We start from the raw sequence: 19,103 nt of genomic DNA, 5'->3' as shown, positions 1-19,103 counted from the left end.
AGAGAGAGATGAAGATATAATTCTGTCTCTCTCAATTACACAATTAAAATCCATGGAACTATTCACAGGGTTAGATACTACCCAATGTAAGTAAAGGTGGCAAAATTAAACCTGTAGTGTAAAATTAGTCTGTGGAACTTGTAGCTACAGGTCAATAAAATAGAAAAATGATTACCGTATATACTCATTCAGAAGCTGAATTTTTTTAGTAAGAAAGGGAAGCACCAGAGAAAGGAGTTGGCTTATGAACATATAGAGAGAGGGAGAGGTGGGACACAGTCCCTCCCCCCAACAGAGGGAGCAAGGAGAGGCAGCACAGCCAGCAGAGCCAGAAGGGAAGAGGAGGGGCCAGAGTCTCCCTGCTTCTGGCCACGCGGCTCTCCCCCCAGCCTCCGAAGCGGCTGCAGTTCCGGGGCTGGCAGGCTGCGGCCACGCCGCCCGGCCTGCCGGAGCAGCTCCAGCCAGGCCAGAGTCATCCTCCCTTGGCCCTCCCCAGATAAGGTGGGAAGGGATGGGGAGAGTGTGGGGGTCCCGGGCTAGGGGAGGGGTATTGTGGGGGGTGCTCAAAGGGGTTACGCCCCTGACCCCCAGCTTCTCCCCCACAAAAAATTTCCCCACCAGTTGCTGTCCTGGCCCATCAAAGTAAGAAGCTGGCGCACCTGGACACTTTGTTTACTTAGGTTTACCTCCGTGCATGCGGACGCTCGAGGTAAACAAACCATCTCAGCCTCCAGCAGCTTATCCTGATGGCCCGGGAGCCAAAGTTTGCTGACCCCTGAATTATAGGGTCGGCTTATGAATGGGTCATAAAAATTTTCCATTTTTTACTTATCCATCTTTGGGGGGGTGGGTCGGCTTATAAACAAACCGGCTTATGATCGAGTATATACGGTACATAATGTTATGAATGAGCATAGCATCTGTAGTTAGAATAAAAATTCAAGGGCTATCAATTTTCATGCATCTTTATGTTCTTTATATTTTCTCTTTTAAATATAGATTTCTCCAAAATTACAGAATTGTACAGATACTTATGTATCACCATAACACTATAATATTATGTATATGTATTCATATCCATGAACATGTGTAATTTCCTTGATATTTAGATATCATTTTTAATATGATTTTTGTACAAGTTAATAAAATTTTATTCCTTAGGAAAAAATATTCCACATGGTATAGCATTAGGCAATTAAAAGCCTAACAATAGTTAACACCTTCCTCTGAAGAATCTGTCACTGACTATTACTGCTAAATGCAGCACTAAACAGACCACTGTTCCAGTACAGTATTTACTGTATTCTTAATATACTTCTGTTCTCAGCCTCACACTTCATTCAGGTACAGTTCTGGTGCTTACCTCAGCCACAGTGAGAATGCAGTACATTGACTGGTGTTCAGGATCCACTCCTTCCAGTTTCATTCCTACTTTGAATCCATTTTTGCCATATGGGAAGGACTGATACTGGAATGAACAAAAACAGTTTCAATATTTCAAAAGAAATACATCCAAAGAAAGTTAAAACACTTGTGTAGTGCAAAACACGATTGTTATTACTTATCCTTATGCAGGCACCTACTCAAAATGAAGTTTCACAAGTAAGTACATTTGGGTAAATTTCAAGCTTTTAAAATCATATAACAGAAAATAGCAATCAGCGAACCATGGAAAAACTGGCTGACAGTGCAGTCATTAAAGACTTCAAAATGCAGAAAAAAATCTGTTAGGAGGAGCTACCAGGAAAGCCACCTCAGAACAGTAGAAAATGCTGTGTTTCATCAACTTTTTAAATTACTTTCTAATTTAAAAAAACACAGTACTGTAAGTTTAATTACTTATTTTGTACAGTGACACCTTCTTGGCAATCACCATTCATGGGATGATCAGATAAAATACTCTGAAATGCCTTTTAGTCTCTACATCTCAGACCCGCAAAGATGAGTCACAAAGCAAATACAGAATAGCCTTCATATATAAAGATGGCCTCTCACATGGTAACATTCCCTTTGCTGTGTACAGTAGAGAGAAATACTGGGCTCTGACTAGCCTCTTTTTCCAGGAGGATTCTGGCAATCAATAGAGGACTGGGAACATGAGATCACATGAGAATGAAGACTAAGCTGCAGCCTTCAAAAAAGGGAAGAGGGCAGAAAGGACGTCTTAGGGAGTCAGGTACCGGCTTCCTGTTATATCTTGACTCTGTGCTCCAGACAAAGTTAGAACTCAAAGTCATCAGTCCTTCATACTTTAATTTAAAGAAAAAAAGCAGAAAAAATATTAATCAAATAAGGCAAGAGAGTGAAACTCTGACACCACCTCTTGTAAACTATTAAGATTTTAAGCTACTCAGGTAAGTAAAGTATTTCTTTTGCACTCAGTGCTGTATGACACCTAATCAGTGGTCAACAAAAAATTAAAAAGTGGGGAAGGGTTTTAACATTTTTAAAATTAGGGTCATGCCCCGACAATATTCCTTCCTACAATGGGTTAAGACACAAGTATTTCTACTCGAGTTGGAATTTACACCTTGCAACTCCAGTGTAGCTCTGATCAAGCGAGCATACTACAAACAGAAGAGCAGCCACCACAGCATGAGGAGCTAGCTGCCCAAATACATAGGTAGGATCTCAGATGGGATCATACTCGTGGCATCCAGCCCACCCCACTGCTCGCACAACTGTGGCTCCACTTCTATCTTTAATGCGCTAGCTCTATCTAGTGTGAGTACATCTCCTTGAGATGGAAATGACATTTTATGTGCCAGCATAGACATATGCCATGACTGTAATTAATCAAAAAGCAGTAAAGTGTACAATCAAAAACATTTTATTATTGCTTGATAGCTCATCTTTAACCACATTCTGTTTTTTAATCTCACGATGTACCATTAAAGCTTCATTAAAAATTGTCATAGAAACTAATAATCAATGCCCAAATCATTCCTCTATTAAACACAGGCTTTTTCCATTAAAAGATATAACCTATGATCAGGTCATACACTTTTCTTAAGATTCAGAAAAAAGATTTTAAAAGAATATATTACATGCTGTATGTACTGATAAATAAAAGCTATGCTTTAATGACAGGGTTGCAGCACGATACACCCATGTGCCCAAAACCTTAGAAGTAGGGAAATAAGAGGAGGAAATATTAGTGCATTCCTTTCCACCTTCATACTGCCTACAACATGGTATTCAATAACACTCTTCAGTGCTCCATAAAGATCTCCCTTCCATCTCTAACAGACACCCAAAAGCAATACATACAACATAAGTTTGATGAAGCTGGGGAAACACAAAACCTTAAGAGTGATCTCACATGCTTTTATATTAGTTATATCAACATAACAGTACATCTGACTGTCATACATTTCATGCACTTGGGAAGTTATTTTGCCTTAATCACCACTGAGGTCACTGTCCAGGTTTTGCGTTAAAGTGCAAATTTCACGTAGATGGGGTACATACTGCTTTTTGGTACCTCTTGGAAGTGGCTTTTTTTTTTTTTTAAATCATCAGATTTAATTTTGGTAAGTTTATCTTAGCGCACATATTTGCCACTATGACTAACAGTTACGAAATACTCAATAAGCAAACAATCCTGATGTATAACTGACATTCTAGGAATCAGCATGTAAGCGGTAACAACATGCTCAAAGGACAGGCCCCAGAGGGTAAGTCTACACTGGGGCTGGGAGCCTCTCAGCCTGAGTAGACAAATACACACTAGCAGGGCTTGAGCGAGTTCAATAAAAATAGCAATGAGGACATTCCAGCTCAGGCAGAAGTTCAGGCTCTGAAGCCCACCTGTCCCTCCATACTTCAGAGTCCAACCTCCAGCCCAATACCCCTACTAGTGAGAGTCTGTCTACCCAGGCTGGGAGGATTGCTCCTAGCTGCAGTGTAGACATACCCAGAATGGCTTAGATTTCTTGCAAAGGGGGAAGAAAGATGAGAGATTCCCTTCCTCAAATAATTCACCAAACACCAATTTTTCCACAGTTATTATAAACTTTCCAAAAATTTCAAATTGCACAGCCAATACATCAAAAATTCTGTAGTTAGCCAAGCATTATAATCCATTTTTTGTGTTACTAAAACTCCAAGTCACAAGATATTCACCATTCTTACCACTATCAAATTGAAACTCTCACAACCTTAACTATGGGTCAGCTCCTGTTGCACCACAATAACAGCTAAAGTTTAAAATGTTGTGCAAGATTGTAATTATATCATAGATCACCTAAGATACAATTGCATTGGGCTTACTATATTTACCTTTGTCACAAACATTTAAAGATTTTTTTTTTTGGCAAAAGGAGGCCAGCATAGGGAATGAAAAGAATATGGAGGTTCAGGCGGTAGAAACCCTGTTTTGACAATCCCATACGATGTGAGAAGGAATAAAAAGAGAAAAACAGAAGTGGGGTCATAATACAGGAAAGTTAAAAGTATAAAATAAAAAAGAGTCAGTTATTTCATTTTACCGGAGCAACTGCTATTTGTTCAAGTCAGAGCTTAGAAAAAATATCTACAGAAAAGCTGATTAAAGTATTGAGAACAGTAGGATATTCTGTCTTTCCCTAACCCATATGTAGGAAAAAAATATTGCAGGGGCACAAACGTTTTCTCTCTCTCTCTCTCTCTCTCTCTCTCACTCTCACACACGCAGTTCCTGTCCCAAAAGAGCTTACAGTTTAAGTATAGGAAAAGTGCCAAGAGGTGGATGCAAAAAACAGAGAGGGTAATACAAGGTAACAGTCAGACAATTATGATTAGAATAAGCAGCAGTAATCACAGTATACCAGCTGCCTAGACATTTTCAAGTGTTTTGCAAGCATCACAACCAAAGGTGAGTTTTAAGGAGGGATCTGAACGAGGACAATATACAGGCTTTGTGGATTTTTATTGGGAACTCCCTCCCATGCAAAAACGTATGCCATGGGAGAAAGCACTAAGTTGTTTGACGGGGAACTAGACAGATGGGTGACAAAGGTTAGCATAGTTGGCAAAGGAGAAGCAGAAGTTGATATTTTGGCACCCAACAAGATGATAAGTAGGACAGGACTAAGCCATGTTGTGTTTGATACAGTGAAAAAGGAGGAGTCACTGAGGGTTGCAAAGTCAGAGCAACAAGCCAGGAAGATGATCTTTGTAACAGACTTGTGAAGGGATGTAAGGAGAACAAGTCATCTGGAAAGTCCCAAAAGGAAGAGACTGCAGAAGTCAAGAATGAGAAAAGGGGGGCCTGGATCAGAGTTTTAGCTATGTGAACAGAGAGAAAAGTCCAGATCTTGGAAATGTGCAGAAATGAGCAGAGAGATTTAAAACAGCCTGAATCCTATATTCAGTGTAGGTTTCATAGGATAACAACAGTCAGATTTATGAGTTATCATTAATTCACTGAGAAAAGCTGGGCAAAAGGTGACCTCACACTCTTCATGACTATTTAAGGAAATCTGTTACTTTAACCATTGTCAGACTTCCCTCAGAGCAAACTGAGAACTTACAAAAGTCTTTATATTCTGGTTATTCTACCTTACGAATTTCATGGTAATGGATGATTATCTTGAGTTTCAGAAGAAAACATACCTCTTTAAAAAGCTTAGTAGGTGCTGCTGTAGCCTTTTCTTCCTCCAAATATGAAGCCCAGCACCATGGTTTCTTTCCTTTAGAATATAAAGCTGTGAAGAAACATACAATGTTAAAATAAATATTTTTGCAAAATTATTGAATTGTTGACTTCTCAAAGAAAGCAAAATCAAAAGAAAAAAAATGATGTGTGTTTCAAATTTCTATTTTGTAATATACATGTATTTAATTTCTCAGGACTTAATTCAGAAAATCTATTCAAAAACTACTACTCTACTAACGACCTTATTAAATTGCTAACTACTATTTACAGACAAGACTAACTACTATTTACCCTGACAAGAATACAACAGTGAAGCAACACAGCAGTCATTGCAAGCTCTGACTCACAGCCATGAGTGGTTAAGAAAGAACTACAGAGCGGGCTGGAGCGGGCCTGCCCTTTATATCCTCAGTTGGAGGCATAAGGGTGCAAGTGCTGCCGAGTAGGTACCGATGGCCAAGAGTCTCTGGCTTGAATGCCCTGGGAGCTTGTGCACCAACAGTGGACAAGATATATGTGGACAATCACTCAAAGGGGGAAGCAAGCAACTAACAGCATAGCAAAACCCAGGAACGCTGAAGACAGATGCCTCACAAGCTTTGTCATATAATTGGCAGTTTTGCTCACATACCTCACTTCTGGCCTTTGCCTTCTTCACCCCTGCAGCATATATAACTTGTCATTTTAGACTGTAAGCTCACTGGGGCAGGGACAGTTTGCGCAGTGCCTAGCACAGTGCTGCCCTAATCCTGACTGGGCAGAAATACCACAACAGAAATAACTAACATCATCAATTATAGCCTAATTATTTTAACATTTATATAATTTAGATCTGCATAATCTACATCTGTTCTGGGCTCCTCCTGAAGAAAACAAGCAATACCCCCAATTATGGGTAAGTGTTCGGAGTACAGAAACTGTTTGGGACTAATACAAACTCATTTTGTTCATTTGCTCATTTTGTGATTTAAACCATATTTGAACTTAGATCTGTAGATGTGTTGTCTAACAATAACAGATTAAAATTCTTGCTTCTGAATCTAAAATCATAACCTTCTTTCAAAATCCTTTTGCTGAAACCACACTTCAATTAAATAAACTATAGAAATGTGCACAGATCATTCTGCCAGTGAACAGCAGCATTTCCATCAGCAAACCAGCGTTCCTCCTTTATCATACCACTCACACAGTCTCAGCTTTGGAACAAATGTCTGCATAAATAACACTTAAAATCTTCAGCAGTAAATTACTGTTGTGTCACCCATGGCTCTTCTGCACTCCAGGTGCCTTTGTTGGTTTGCATGGCTCAGCTCCCTGGTGGGTAGCAGAGCTACTTTAGGCTTTCTGTTTGTTAGTGGCCAGTCAGCTGCTGCTAATGGAGCCTCATTCAATATGGGTTCACAGTCTATCACAAGAACTATCTTGAAGGGCCATATGCAGGTTTCTGGTGGTGCATCACTGACACACAACAACTGCTGATTTTCCTAAAAATATCTACCATGTTAATGGACTGAAATAACTGCACTCATTTAAAAATACTTTGTTGTGCTGCTTTGAGTGGAATACGACCCTTTGGACTGATTGTAGCAATTATTCCTCAACATTTCCATAAATGAATCTAAATTTCATGCACATACTTAGGCTTGGAAGGATTAGATTTTCATCAGTAAATGTCAGTAGACACCACTTTATCTGTGTAACTACACAACAACAAAAGATATTTCAAATGAAAATCGAAATTTGTAGGTAGGTAAAATAATAAAAATGCTGTTTGAGAACTTATTAGTTGGATTTAAGGATATTTACTTTGCATATTTTGACGTTATGTTGACAATTTGGGTTTTAATGATTATAACTTTTTGACTCAAAGTCTACAGCAGGGTGGATAAAAATCAATTATTTAAAAAAAACATCAAAAAATCGGATTTTTTTAATTTAAATCTAATTTGTTTGATAAAATGCTTTTTGAGGGAAAAAACCTATCTAAAGATAGTTTTAATTAAGATACATTATAGCTCAAAGATATCTCATCATGGAATAGGGCTTATAAATTCTAATTCTAATGTATGAGACAATATGTTCATGTAATGTTTAAGAAAAGTTTTGTAAATGAGTTCCAATAGTTCATGGATTAGGGACCCAGTCTTCTGGGGTTCTAGGGGCTTTTGTACAGATTATTTAGGTTAACCTTTCTATCTACCCAATGCTCAGTCTAGAACAGTGGTTCTCAAAGCCGGTCCACCACTTGTTCAGGGAAAGCCCCCGCCAGGCCGGACCGGTTTGTCTACCTGCCACGTCCACAGGTGCCGCAGTTTGCCGCTCCAGGCCAATGGGGGCTGTGGGAAGGGCGGCCAACACATCCCTTGGCCCGCGCCACTTCCCGCAGCCCCCCATTGGCCTGGAGCTACTGGATACTATCGTTTTAGATGCAGTTGTGATAAAAAATAAAATAGGTGAAATAGGCAGATCTTCCTTTTACAATTTCACCTTTAAAGTAGTGTCAGTGAATGCAATGAGTAATACTAAATGAGCAGTAATTACCAGATATGGTAATAAGGTATGGTAATAATTAAATAACTGCATTGACTTATTTTGTTTAGGAGAATCCATCCTCAACATACAGGATTCTGAAGACTATCCACCTTCAAGATCACCATCATTTCCTATAGTTTCAGAGTTATCTGCCAATGACAGTGTTGCAGTCACATCATGTATTTCACATAGCCACAGTATATCATCTGTAGCAAAAAGAAAAAAAAAAATCTCCATCATCCAGAAACAATCATAGATAAGTTTGTGATACGAACCAGCATATTACAAAAAGAGGTGATGAAAAAATTGCCTTTTTTGTTTATGCAACAAACTCTCCTTTCCATATGATTGAGAACCCACACTTCATTAACATGGTTCAGTCATTAAGAACAGGATACAGTCCACCCAACAGAGCAGATGTCGCAGGCAAATTGCTGGATAAAGTGTATGAAAGAGAAACTGAGCAGTGTGCAAAAGGTCTAGAGGGTAAAATTGTTAACCTAAGTCTTGATGGGTGGAGCAACGTCCAAAATGATCCTGTTGTATGTGCTTGTGTGACAACAGAAGAAGGGAATGTCTTCCTTACAGAACCAATGGATACATCAGGAAATGCACATACAGCAGAATACTTACAAGAAGTAGCAGTAAAAGCTATAACAAACTGTGAAAAAAAATGCAAATGTCTAGTACGCAGCTTGGTCACAGACAATGCTGCAAATGTATCAAAGATAAGAAATTTAGAAGAGAGTCCCAAGCTAATAACATGCAGTCGCAGTGCTCATTTGATGCACCTCCTAGCCAAAGACTTCAGTGTTCCAGAAATAAAGGCTAATGTTGAAATTGTAAAATATTTCCATAACAACCACTTTGCAGCAGCTGCTCTGAAACAAGGGGGAGGAACCAAGCTAACTCTCCCACAAGACATGCGATGGAACTCAGTAGTGGACTGTTCTGAGCACTATACCTATAACTGGCCTAATCTGATGACAGTTTGTGAAGAAAATCGTGAAAAAAAAAAAAAGATGGCACTGTCAGCGCCAAGGTTCTCAACATAGAGCTTAAGAGAAATGTTGAAGACATGCTGAGTACCCTGAAGCCTATTTCTGTAGCCTTGAACAAAATGCAGGGAAATAGCTGTTTTGTTGCTGATGCTGTTGAAATTTGGACGGAACTGAGTGAGATCTTAAAAAGAGAAATATGCAACGACAGAGTTAAATTACAAGCATTAAAAAAAGAATGGGACACGCACTATCTCCAGCTCATTTTCTTGCAAATATTCGGTACCAGGGTCAAACCTTAACTGCTGAAGAAGAGGAGTTGGCTATGACATGGACGTCCAGCAATCATCCCTCCATAATGCCAACTATAATAAACTTCAGAGCTAAGGGTGAACCAGTCAAGAAATATATGTTTGATGATGATGTTTTAAAGAAAGTCACATCAGTGAACTGGTGGAAGTCACTTAATCTCACTTTTAACAGCAGTAGCTTCTTCTGCCGTTGTAGAAAGAATATTTTCTTCCTTTGGACCAATTCATTCCAAATTGAGAAATTGTTTGGGACCTGAAAAAGCTTGTTTTTCTTTTCCAGATTATGAACAAATAGGAAAATGAAGGTGAAGATGACTGAGTTAGCGGCAGAAGCCAATATCTTACGTTTCTCATGACCTGGCTGGCAGTCAATTTTTTTTTTTAAATATTTCATTTAACTATTTCAGTTACAAACAATTTTAACAAAAACAAACCTGATTTTAAAAAACTTGAATGTTTAACTACATTCAAAAATTCATATGCTTGTTTTGTTAAAATATTATATGTTTGCTGTGAAGAAAAAAATCCAGAATACATAACACTGTTGTTTTAGTTAAATAAAACAATTTAAATGTCTCTCTGATGATGTTCTCCTCCTAATACAGCATGGCAAGAAAATCCTCCAAATATTAATTATTAACCTGTTGAATTGGAGATAGTTCACCTCCCAATGACTTCATAAATATCTGCTTCAATTACCTTTGGTAAATGAAATAACCAAACAATCATTCATTTCTGATATAGCTATAAAACTAATCTGAAAAGTTTTCTAAATAAATCATTTTAAAAATGTATAGTGTGTACCTTCTAAAAATGAATGCTACATCATCTATCTCTAGGTTGTGAAGAATATATATTAAGGTTTAACAACCAACAAGAATGCACTTTTATGTAGAAATCCATGATTAAATCGAGCCTTCCTGACTAGTGATTTCAATCAAATCCACCCTGGTCTACTGTCATTAAATAATTGTCTGACTCCATTTTTATCTGATCCCCCCTATAATTTCTCACAACTGTAAAAATTTAACCCAATAAAAATAGAAAAAATGCTTAAAAATAAATATTATCCATCAAAATTATAAAAAATAAAAATCAAATTCTGCCAAGCCTACCTATATTGTAGTTGTAAACAGTTACTTCTGCTAAATGCACATTCTTGAATGACTGTAAAAGTGAAAGGAGCAATCCTATTTATCCAGCATATCAATGGGTCTGCTTCTCATTTACACTAAGGCAGCATGAAGGAGCCTTAAAATGCATTATATTGATGCCTACTACAAGCATCTTCACATTGCCAAAGTCATGTAAAGGGGTCTTAGGGTACGTCTACATGGCAACGTAAGCCCGCGCTTGAGCTCAGGCTCAAGCCTAGCTTCCCTTGCATCCATGCTGCAACTGCGCTAGCCCAGGACTTGGATCAGGGTCCCAGGACCCTGCAGGGCTGGAGAGTCTGAGCTCGAGTTAAGCCGGGATCCTATTGCTTTGCAGCATAGACACAGCTCTGCTTGACTTGGGTCCCAGTAGTCAAACAGAAGTATCTCATAATTCCATGGGACAACTTCCTTAATCCTCTCTATCCCAACAATCTGCAATCCATCCAGCTCAGGTCAGTGTTAACCCATTCTCTTCTGATCACTGATTTGGACACTATCAGAAAGGCCCCTGGGTTTGCAATGGAGAGCGAACTGATCAAGACTTTTTCAAAGCAAGCTGCTTCCTAATAATGTCCAGGGCAGGCAGTGAAGTTTTCCCACAGTGCACCAAGGTCCTAGGGCTAGAGAGGCCTCTCGTGGTGGAAGGGGATGCTAGGAACTCTATGACATGGTTACTTTGAATCGGGTCTGTGCACTGCAGTGTGGATGTCAGAGCCCTAGGTCTGAGCACGGGTTAGAAACATAGCGTTAAAATTTAATACAGACGTTCAAGCCCAGGGTGCCCTAACACAGGTCAGCTGACTCAAGTCCCACTAATTCTGGGCTTACATTGCAGTGTAGACATATCCTTAGTGTAAAAGAGAGAGAATCAGGCTCCAAGTGTTGGCTACTTTCCTCACAATTACCTTTAATCCACTAAAAATATCATAATTGTTATAAATAATTTAAATGGTAGAATTAGAGAATATAAATCCAGTTCTATAAAAACCACAGTTCTCAACAGACAGTTCCCCCCACTCGCTAATTTCAACTTACGTTGCTTTAAAATGGCCATATCACCTTTTCTTTTTCTTCTGGCTCTCTGAGAGACTCTCAGTATCCTCCCTTCATGATTCTCCTCCTAGATTACAAAATTTAGGAATTTAATATTTTTATTAGTTTTGCAGTCCATTAAAGCTAAAAGAACATATCCATGGTTTTTACATTTATTAAAACAGTTATTGTTGTAGCTCTTTAATATCAAACTTCAAGCTGTAAATTTCTAATGGTAAATAAAAAAAATAAAATAAAGGAATAGTCCCAGCAAACACTCTAAGAGCTATGGACAATTCAAAGGGCCATCACACTCTGGAACTCAAGCTCTTTAAAACCAGTTGTCATTGTATGAGTTGTGGAGGTTCCAGATCACAGACTCTTCAGAGCAGGCTGATTGCCAGCTGGAGCCAGCTGGCATTCTCCACTGTTCTCACCTCTTTAAATACATACATACATAAAAATAAAAGTTCTTCCTCTAACAATTTTAGCCTTGTCCAGATGTCAAACTATTTTTTCCCTTTCAAGTTCCTTATGAAACATAAACTGACACAGCTCCTTTTTACTTATTATTTGTGCATCAATAGTTTTGCTAACGTCCCACGTAGTTCAGGGATTCATTTGAGAGACTGCTGCAGTAGGAAGGCAATGAAGCCAGCAGGAGAGCGGGGGGGGGGGGGGGGGAAGAGACCCTTTGTAGTGATAATCACCTCATTACATAAAGTAAAACTATTTCCTCATGTTTATCCCACCCCCCCACTGTTCCTCAGACCTTCTTGTCAACTGCTGGAAATGGCCCACCTTGATTATCACTACAAAAGGTGTCGTCCCCCGTTCACCCCCCCCCCCCACCCCGCTCTCCTGCTGGTAATAGCTCACCTTAAGTGATCACTCTGGTTACAGTGTGTATGGTAACACCCATTGTTTCATGTTCTCTGTGTATATAAATCTCCCCACTGTATTTTCCACTGAATGCATCCGATGAAGTGAGCTGTAGCTCACGAAAGCTTATGCTCAAATAAATTGGTTAGTCTCTAAGGTGCCACAAGTACTCCTTTTCTTTTTGCGAAAACAGACTAACATGGCTGCTACTCTGAAACCTATTACAGAGTAAGCAGGCATAACCCTAGCGGAGACCCATGTGCTCTCCTGAAGGCCAGAAAGCTGTGGGAGTAATTTTACTCATGCCTGGAAACATCAGCAACACAGCATAGTAAGAACTGCACCACAACAATACAGGTCAAGTATCTAGAAACCAAAGGCAGTATTAAAGCATAGCTAAAATAGGTCAAAGACAATGAGACTACCAAGAAGATGGTGACATGATGCGAATTAACAAAGTGACACAGTAATCAAAGAAATGTGAAAAACTGCTGTGGCTTTAAGCAAAAATATATTCATTCTGAAGAGATCAAAATAGAGAGATTAGGACAGGGACTGTGTAAAGTAACTTACTGGTTATTTCTTTATCTATACTAAATACAATTTCACAAACTGTGGCTCTCTGCAGAATATTTTTTTTAATTATCTGGATCATTTCCTGGACACAATGGGCCAAATTCATCCCCGATATATTATACCATGGATGATTCTGGCCCAATTTCTAATCTTTTTCACCCAGGAGTTGCTACTAGACTTTAATATCTGCATTACTTTCTATGGAGGTGCCCTTCATTGTTAGCCATAAGCCAGTACCCTAAGAAAGAACCGAAAGTGTTTGAGATTCACCTTCCCCTACTCATAATGATGAAAATAAAAATAAAATAAAATAAAATAAAATAAAAAAAATAAAAAAATTGTGATTGGATCAAAGAAAATCCTGTTAAATGAAAAGACAGACATCAGAGCAATACTCCGGCAGAGATTTTGTATTTAATAAAAATCAAGAAAATTGAACTTATGTTTCCCATAATTGTAATATGATTCTCTTGCAAACAAGCTATTAACTTCCATGCATCACTTTATGTGCAATGCAAGTAATGATTGTTGTAGAAACTGTATATTCTAATTTCCTTACTTTTCTGTACTTAATGTTCCAACAACAACACTGTCTTAAGCACATTCCAGTCATTTAATTTCCTTTTTTGTTTCTTTCTAAAAAAGGGGAAAGAGGAACAACAGAAAAGTGATAGCTGAATTACTAATTATGCATAGTTTAATAGATTCCTCAGTTATATATTTTTCAACTGAAATTTTGGCCGTGTTGGAGCTATGCACCCCAGAATGCACTGCACTCTAGAAAGAACATAAAAATTGAAACATCAGAAACTGGTGCCCAGCTGAGATGTTGCAAGTCCCACTATTATGCTATAAAAGTGCACACTGGTTAACCAAATTAGGCTAAATGCTACCTCCTCTACGTAAGGCAAAACTGCTGCTGAAGTTAACTGCGGGATTAGGTTTATGAAGCATACTAACAGTTTCATCCTTCTCTTTCTTGTCTTCTCCATCTTCTTTGCACTCTTCTTTCAGAGGTAATTTTGTTTTTCTTTTCCGAGTCCCTTTAGAATCATCTTCCTCACTGCATTCCACACTATCTTTATCCTCCTTCGGTTCTCTGTCATGAGAAAAAACATGGTGACATAAGAACCTACAACAATTCAACTCTTGCTTCCATGAACTTAAGTGGAAGAATTAGGAAAAGGCAACTACCCTGAATGATAGGGAATGATAAGAAAATCCAAGTGCTTGTAGGTCCCTGGGTATCATTCAAAATATATTCTTACAGCTACTACTGAAAATGACAGTTGTCAAAAGTTAACACAGAAGACATACACCGGTAATTGCAAAAGGAAAGCTGTCACCCTATATTGAACAGATTCTGCATGTTTAAAACAATGTGTCTTTCCCGCCTGGCATCAAAACTCATAAAGAAGCAATTCTTTTGAAATGCTTAAGACTGCAGGGCAGTTTAAAGAAAGGAAAAAACTAGTAATTATTATGACTGACAAATCTATTTGGAATAAGCTGATATGTAACGGCATAAATTGTCAGTCAAGCAACCAAAAAACAGACAGCTTTGAAGCAATTACTTAAAAATGACAAAAAATGCTTTAGAACATAGATGTCAAATTGCCCTAGTGAAATGTACAATTCACAATGAGCATGTAATCAGAAATCTTCATTTGTGATGTGATGAGCTGCATTAGTGCACCGCTGAAATGGAAAGAACAGAGAAACTGTCACAGGTTGGAGTTTGTCATATGTAATGTAGCTTTTGCATTTAAATAATTAACTAACCACACCAACCATCTAATCGCTGAGCATCCTAATTCTAGTGATTATGAAACATTGTGTGAGTCTGACACTGACTCATGCAGACCAGAGATGAGTTCTTCACTGTTTGTGTTCAACGGTAAAAGACAGTATTTTCTGTGCAACTAACAAAGTCTTCAACACTTGCATTACACAAGACTCAAGCTCTCATATTCTATAAATATTTGGGACAAAATTATAAGTAGATATGAATGATTGAGAATTAAAAATCAGAAAATTCAGAGACTAGGTTGCCTCATTCTCACCCCACCTGACCCCACTACTGTTTTATCCCAATATTCTCTCTCATCATGCTGCGTGCATGTCATATTACTTGAGTGTATGCTTTATAATAGCACCTACTTGTTTTTGATGTGATGTGCACATTTCTGGCTGCAAAATTTCCCTTCAGGAACAAACTCTTCTGTGGTATCATCGTGATAACAGTTTTCACAGAAAATAAGCCCATCCACTTTCGTAGCTTCCTTCAACTTCAGGGGAATCCCAGTCTTTTCTGAAAAGGCTGCACAGTGAAAGGAAAAAGAGTAAGTTCTCCAAGCTACAGTACAAAAAGTAAGAAATTTCTAACCACAGAACAGACCTTGCCAAGCAAAGGGAAGGTTCTACTTATGCCACTGACTATGGCTATCATCCATGATGGGTCACTGTTCCTCACTCCAAAGGGCTGGCTTTCAAAAGTAACACAGGTTTTAGCATGCAACAAAAGATAAATGCCCATTAACCTTATATTTCTGTTATCAATGGAATGGAGAGATGTGTCAAAGTTGCCGCCACAGCACACCCACTCCTCACTGGCTGCAGCAACTTATGCCTCAGTTGCACCGCCCCCTCCCCTCTTTTGGCCTACTGTGGCCATAGGGGTGTCCCGGCCCTCCGGCCGGACCACTATACAGTGTCCAGCCCCTTTTCGGGCCACAGACACCTTTATCAACGTCCAATAAAAATGTATACATACCAAACTTTCAGCCTGCTGGGCTCTGGGGGGCAGTCACCTCAGCGCAAGAGTACCTCTGTTGCTGCTCCCTAGTTTGATCAATCTCCCAATCCAGGAGCTGGCATACTCCTCCCCTTACTCAGGATACAGCTTGTTAGGGCTCCCTCTGAGTCAGGCTTCCAGCTCATCTTTGGAGAAGCCTATCTGGTCTTTTTCCCTTTCTCCCTCTCAGGCACTTCTCACCTCCTCTCCTCCATGTCTTCGCTCCCAAAATGGGCTCCCCCAGCTGTGCTTTATTTCTAATTAGGCTTGGCCCACTTACCAAGTGCACCCAGGCTACATAATTGGCCTTTCACAACCTGGGTAGGGGAAACCCCCCTCACAAGAGAGCATTAACATAATGACACAAGCCATCATTTAGCTGATCTTTTTTAGCGTGAATTTAGTGCTGATGAAAGATGTTGCATTAGCTGCACTGAAGACTGAGGTCCTTTATCCACTGATCAGGTACAGCCTAGGCAGCAGCTGTGCAGACTTTTCCTTGCCCCCCTGCCAGCATGCCTCATTCCTGGCCTAGTGGGACTACTGCCAACTATGAAAAGGAAATTTGGAGAAATTTTCTTTTAACAAACACTCACTTTTCTGTAACTAAAATCCTAGGCTACGAGGTATTCTTCTATTACAACCTTTTTCTCCAAAAGATTGTACCTAACTACTCCTGTAGTCTACCAGAGGAAAAAAAATACACATTTTCCCTCTTATCACTCTGGATTAGGACAACTAAATTTCCCAACATTAGATTCAGGTATTCAGACATCTATAAGCCTAGGCACCAAATGTCTAGGCTTCTAGTTGACATGGCAGCCTACACTTATGGGTAAGATGAAGCTTCAAAAAGAATTGAGGGGAACTACTTAATAATAGAAACCTATCTGATGGAAACTAAATATGACTTTTTTGTAACCCATTTACTTCTTTTAAAAGACAAATTCCAAGTCAAAAGGCAAAACAATTCCTTCTGCTTGAACACTGAACGCTCCTTTAAAGGGCAGTCAAATGAACCCCTGGATCTAGATAGCTCTTCATCACTAATGGGATGGTGTGCTGCATTACACAGCTCAATGTTCTCAGTGGTTAAGTGACGTCATACACTATCTCTTCCCCCAGTCATGCAGGTCTAGATGGGCACTGGAGGCAAGCATATCTTTATACTGCAACAAACTAATCTGGTACATCGTAAGACGTACATCCTCATCACAAATGTATGCTTAATACAATACAAAGCATTGAACATACTTGATTTAACTAGCAAGAATTTGTTTTAGGTTAACCATATTGCAGGGCACGATGGTGTACATTTGATATTACAAAACTGTAATCACACAGCTATGAGAAGGGACAGAATCTACTCCACAACATATGGTATAGTGCTTATACTATGATAACAAGTCTCTCACCTCCACATCACAGATATGAACTTTCCACAAGTCAATACTAATTGAAAATTGTTACCAGTTGCTTCATGGCTTATGGTTAAGGCTCCATGTCTGTTACGGAAGTCACGGATTCCGTGACTTTCCATGACCTCCATAACCTTCTGCAGTGGCTGGTGCAGCTGGCTCTGGGGCTTCCCTGGCAGATCAGGCAGCCGCTGCTGGGGCAGTTTGGATGTGGGAGGGGGCTTAGGGCTGGGACAGGGGGCTGGGCTGCAGCGCAGCGCTTACATGGGGCGGAGGGGCCTCCCCGGAAGCGGACGGCATGTCCCTGCAGCTCTTAGGTGGAGGGGCCAAGAGGCTCTGCATGCTGCCCCTGCCCACAGGCACCGTCCCTGCAGCTCCCATTGGCCGCGGCTCCCAGCTAACGGGAGCTGCAGAGCCGCAGCTCATAACAGGGGCAGTGCACGGAGCCTCTGGTCTTCCCTCCCCCTAGGAGCTGCAGGTACATGTGGAGCCAGGTAGGGAGCCTAACAGCCCTGCCAATCCTCCCGCCCGCACAAGCAGGGGTCCCGGGCCACCTGCCTCCCCCCGCCCCCACCAGCAGGGAGTCCCAGCCACTGTTCCCTCTAAGCTGTGTGCGTGCACACAGATCTTAAACCCTGCGCACATGGCGAAACACCGCGCGCACTCCGGCTTTGGCTTTTTGGGGGGGGGGGGGGGCGCGGGGGGGTTGGTGGCAGCACAGAAGACTTTTTTGCATACATGGCCTGTTAAAAATTAGAGGGGACATTGGTCCCAGGCCACGTGCCGCTGCCGCCCCAGTACCAGTGGGGGGTCCCGGGCCACGTGCCACCGCCCACCTTCCCCCCAGCACCAGGTCGCCGCCCACCTCCAGAGCAGCCGTGGCCCTCCAAGGCACAAGTTTTAGTTAAGGGTATATAGTAAATGCCATGGACAGGTCATGGGCTGTGAATTTTTGTTTACTACCCGTGACCTGTCCATGACTTTTACTAAACATACCTGCGACTAAAACGTAGCCTTACTTATGGAACATGAACAGGTGCTCTCAGTTCAGTTCCTTATAGACACTGAAGAGATATCTATCAAACAAAATCGCACCAGTTAAAAGGGCTAATAGCAATAATAGTAGTGGGCAGTCTCAGGAGAGAGGTAAAGGACTAAACAGGCTGAAAAAATAGTTACCTACCTCTCATAACTGTTGTTATTTGAGCTGTATTGCTCATGCCCATTCCAATTAGATGTATGTGCGCCAGGTGCACAGCAGCCAGAAGGTTTTCCCCCAGCAGTATCCATTGGGCCGGGGCAGGCACCCCCTGGAGTCATGCCTCCAAGGCACCGAATATAGGGCCCTGCCTACCTGCCACCTCAGTTCCTTCTTGACGGTTTGCTCCGACAGCGGGGAAGCGGGCGGGTATCGGAATGGACATGAGCAACACATCTCGAAAAACAACAGTTACAAGAGGTAGGTAACCATCTTTTCTTCTTTGAGTGATTGCTCAAGTGAATTCCAAGCAGGTGATTACCAAGCCTCAATTTGGAGGCGGTGTCGGAGCTCAAAGGTTCGCTGATTGTAGCACTGCTCTGCCAAAGGCTGCGTCATCTCTAGCCTGCTTGGTAAAGGTGTCATGCAAGGTAAAGGTGTGGTTTGAGGACCACGTCGCAGCTCTGCAAATTTCCTGGGTTGGAACCTGGGCCAGGAAGGCCGCTGACGATGCCTGTGCCCTCGTGGAGTGCGCTGGAGTGGAGGGGCAGGTATTTTCACCAGATT

At 40.6% G+C, this 19,103-nt stretch overlaps 1 protein-coding gene across 6 annotated transcripts in view; it reads right to left on the bottom strand.

The window, feature by feature from the left end:
• L3MBTL3 (L3MBTL histone methyl-lysine binding protein 3) overlaps positions 1 to 19,103 on the bottom strand; it is a 140,802-nt gene that overhangs the window by 84,534 nt on the left and 37,165 nt on the right. For 5 of the 6 annotated variants that reach the window (XM_037894779.2, XM_027823206.3, XM_043542884.1 and 2 more), the window contains 5 exons: positions 15,287 to 15,446; positions 14,087 to 14,225; positions 11,672 to 11,756; positions 5,596 to 5,687; positions 1,364 to 1,468 (listed from right to left, as the gene is read on the bottom strand). In XM_037894779.2, coding sequence (XP_037750707.1) covers positions 1,364 to 1,468; positions 5,596 to 5,687; positions 11,672 to 11,756; positions 14,087 to 14,225; positions 15,287 to 15,446 — 581 coding nt within the window. The remainder of the gene's footprint in view (positions 1 to 1,363; positions 1,469 to 5,595; positions 5,688 to 11,671; positions 11,757 to 14,086; positions 14,226 to 15,286; positions 15,447 to 19,103) is intronic. The other variant, XM_043542885.1, reaches the window with a different exon arrangement.

Source organism: Chelonia mydas, chromosome 3 (genome assembly GCF_015237465.2).
Source record: "Chelonia mydas isolate rCheMyd1 chromosome 3, rCheMyd1.pri.v2, whole genome shotgun sequence".
NCBI lineage: Eukaryota > Metazoa > Chordata > Testudines > Cheloniidae > Chelonia > Chelonia mydas.
The sequence above is the reverse complement of the archived record's forward strand: the minus strand, read 5'-3'. Positions and strand labels throughout refer to the sequence as shown.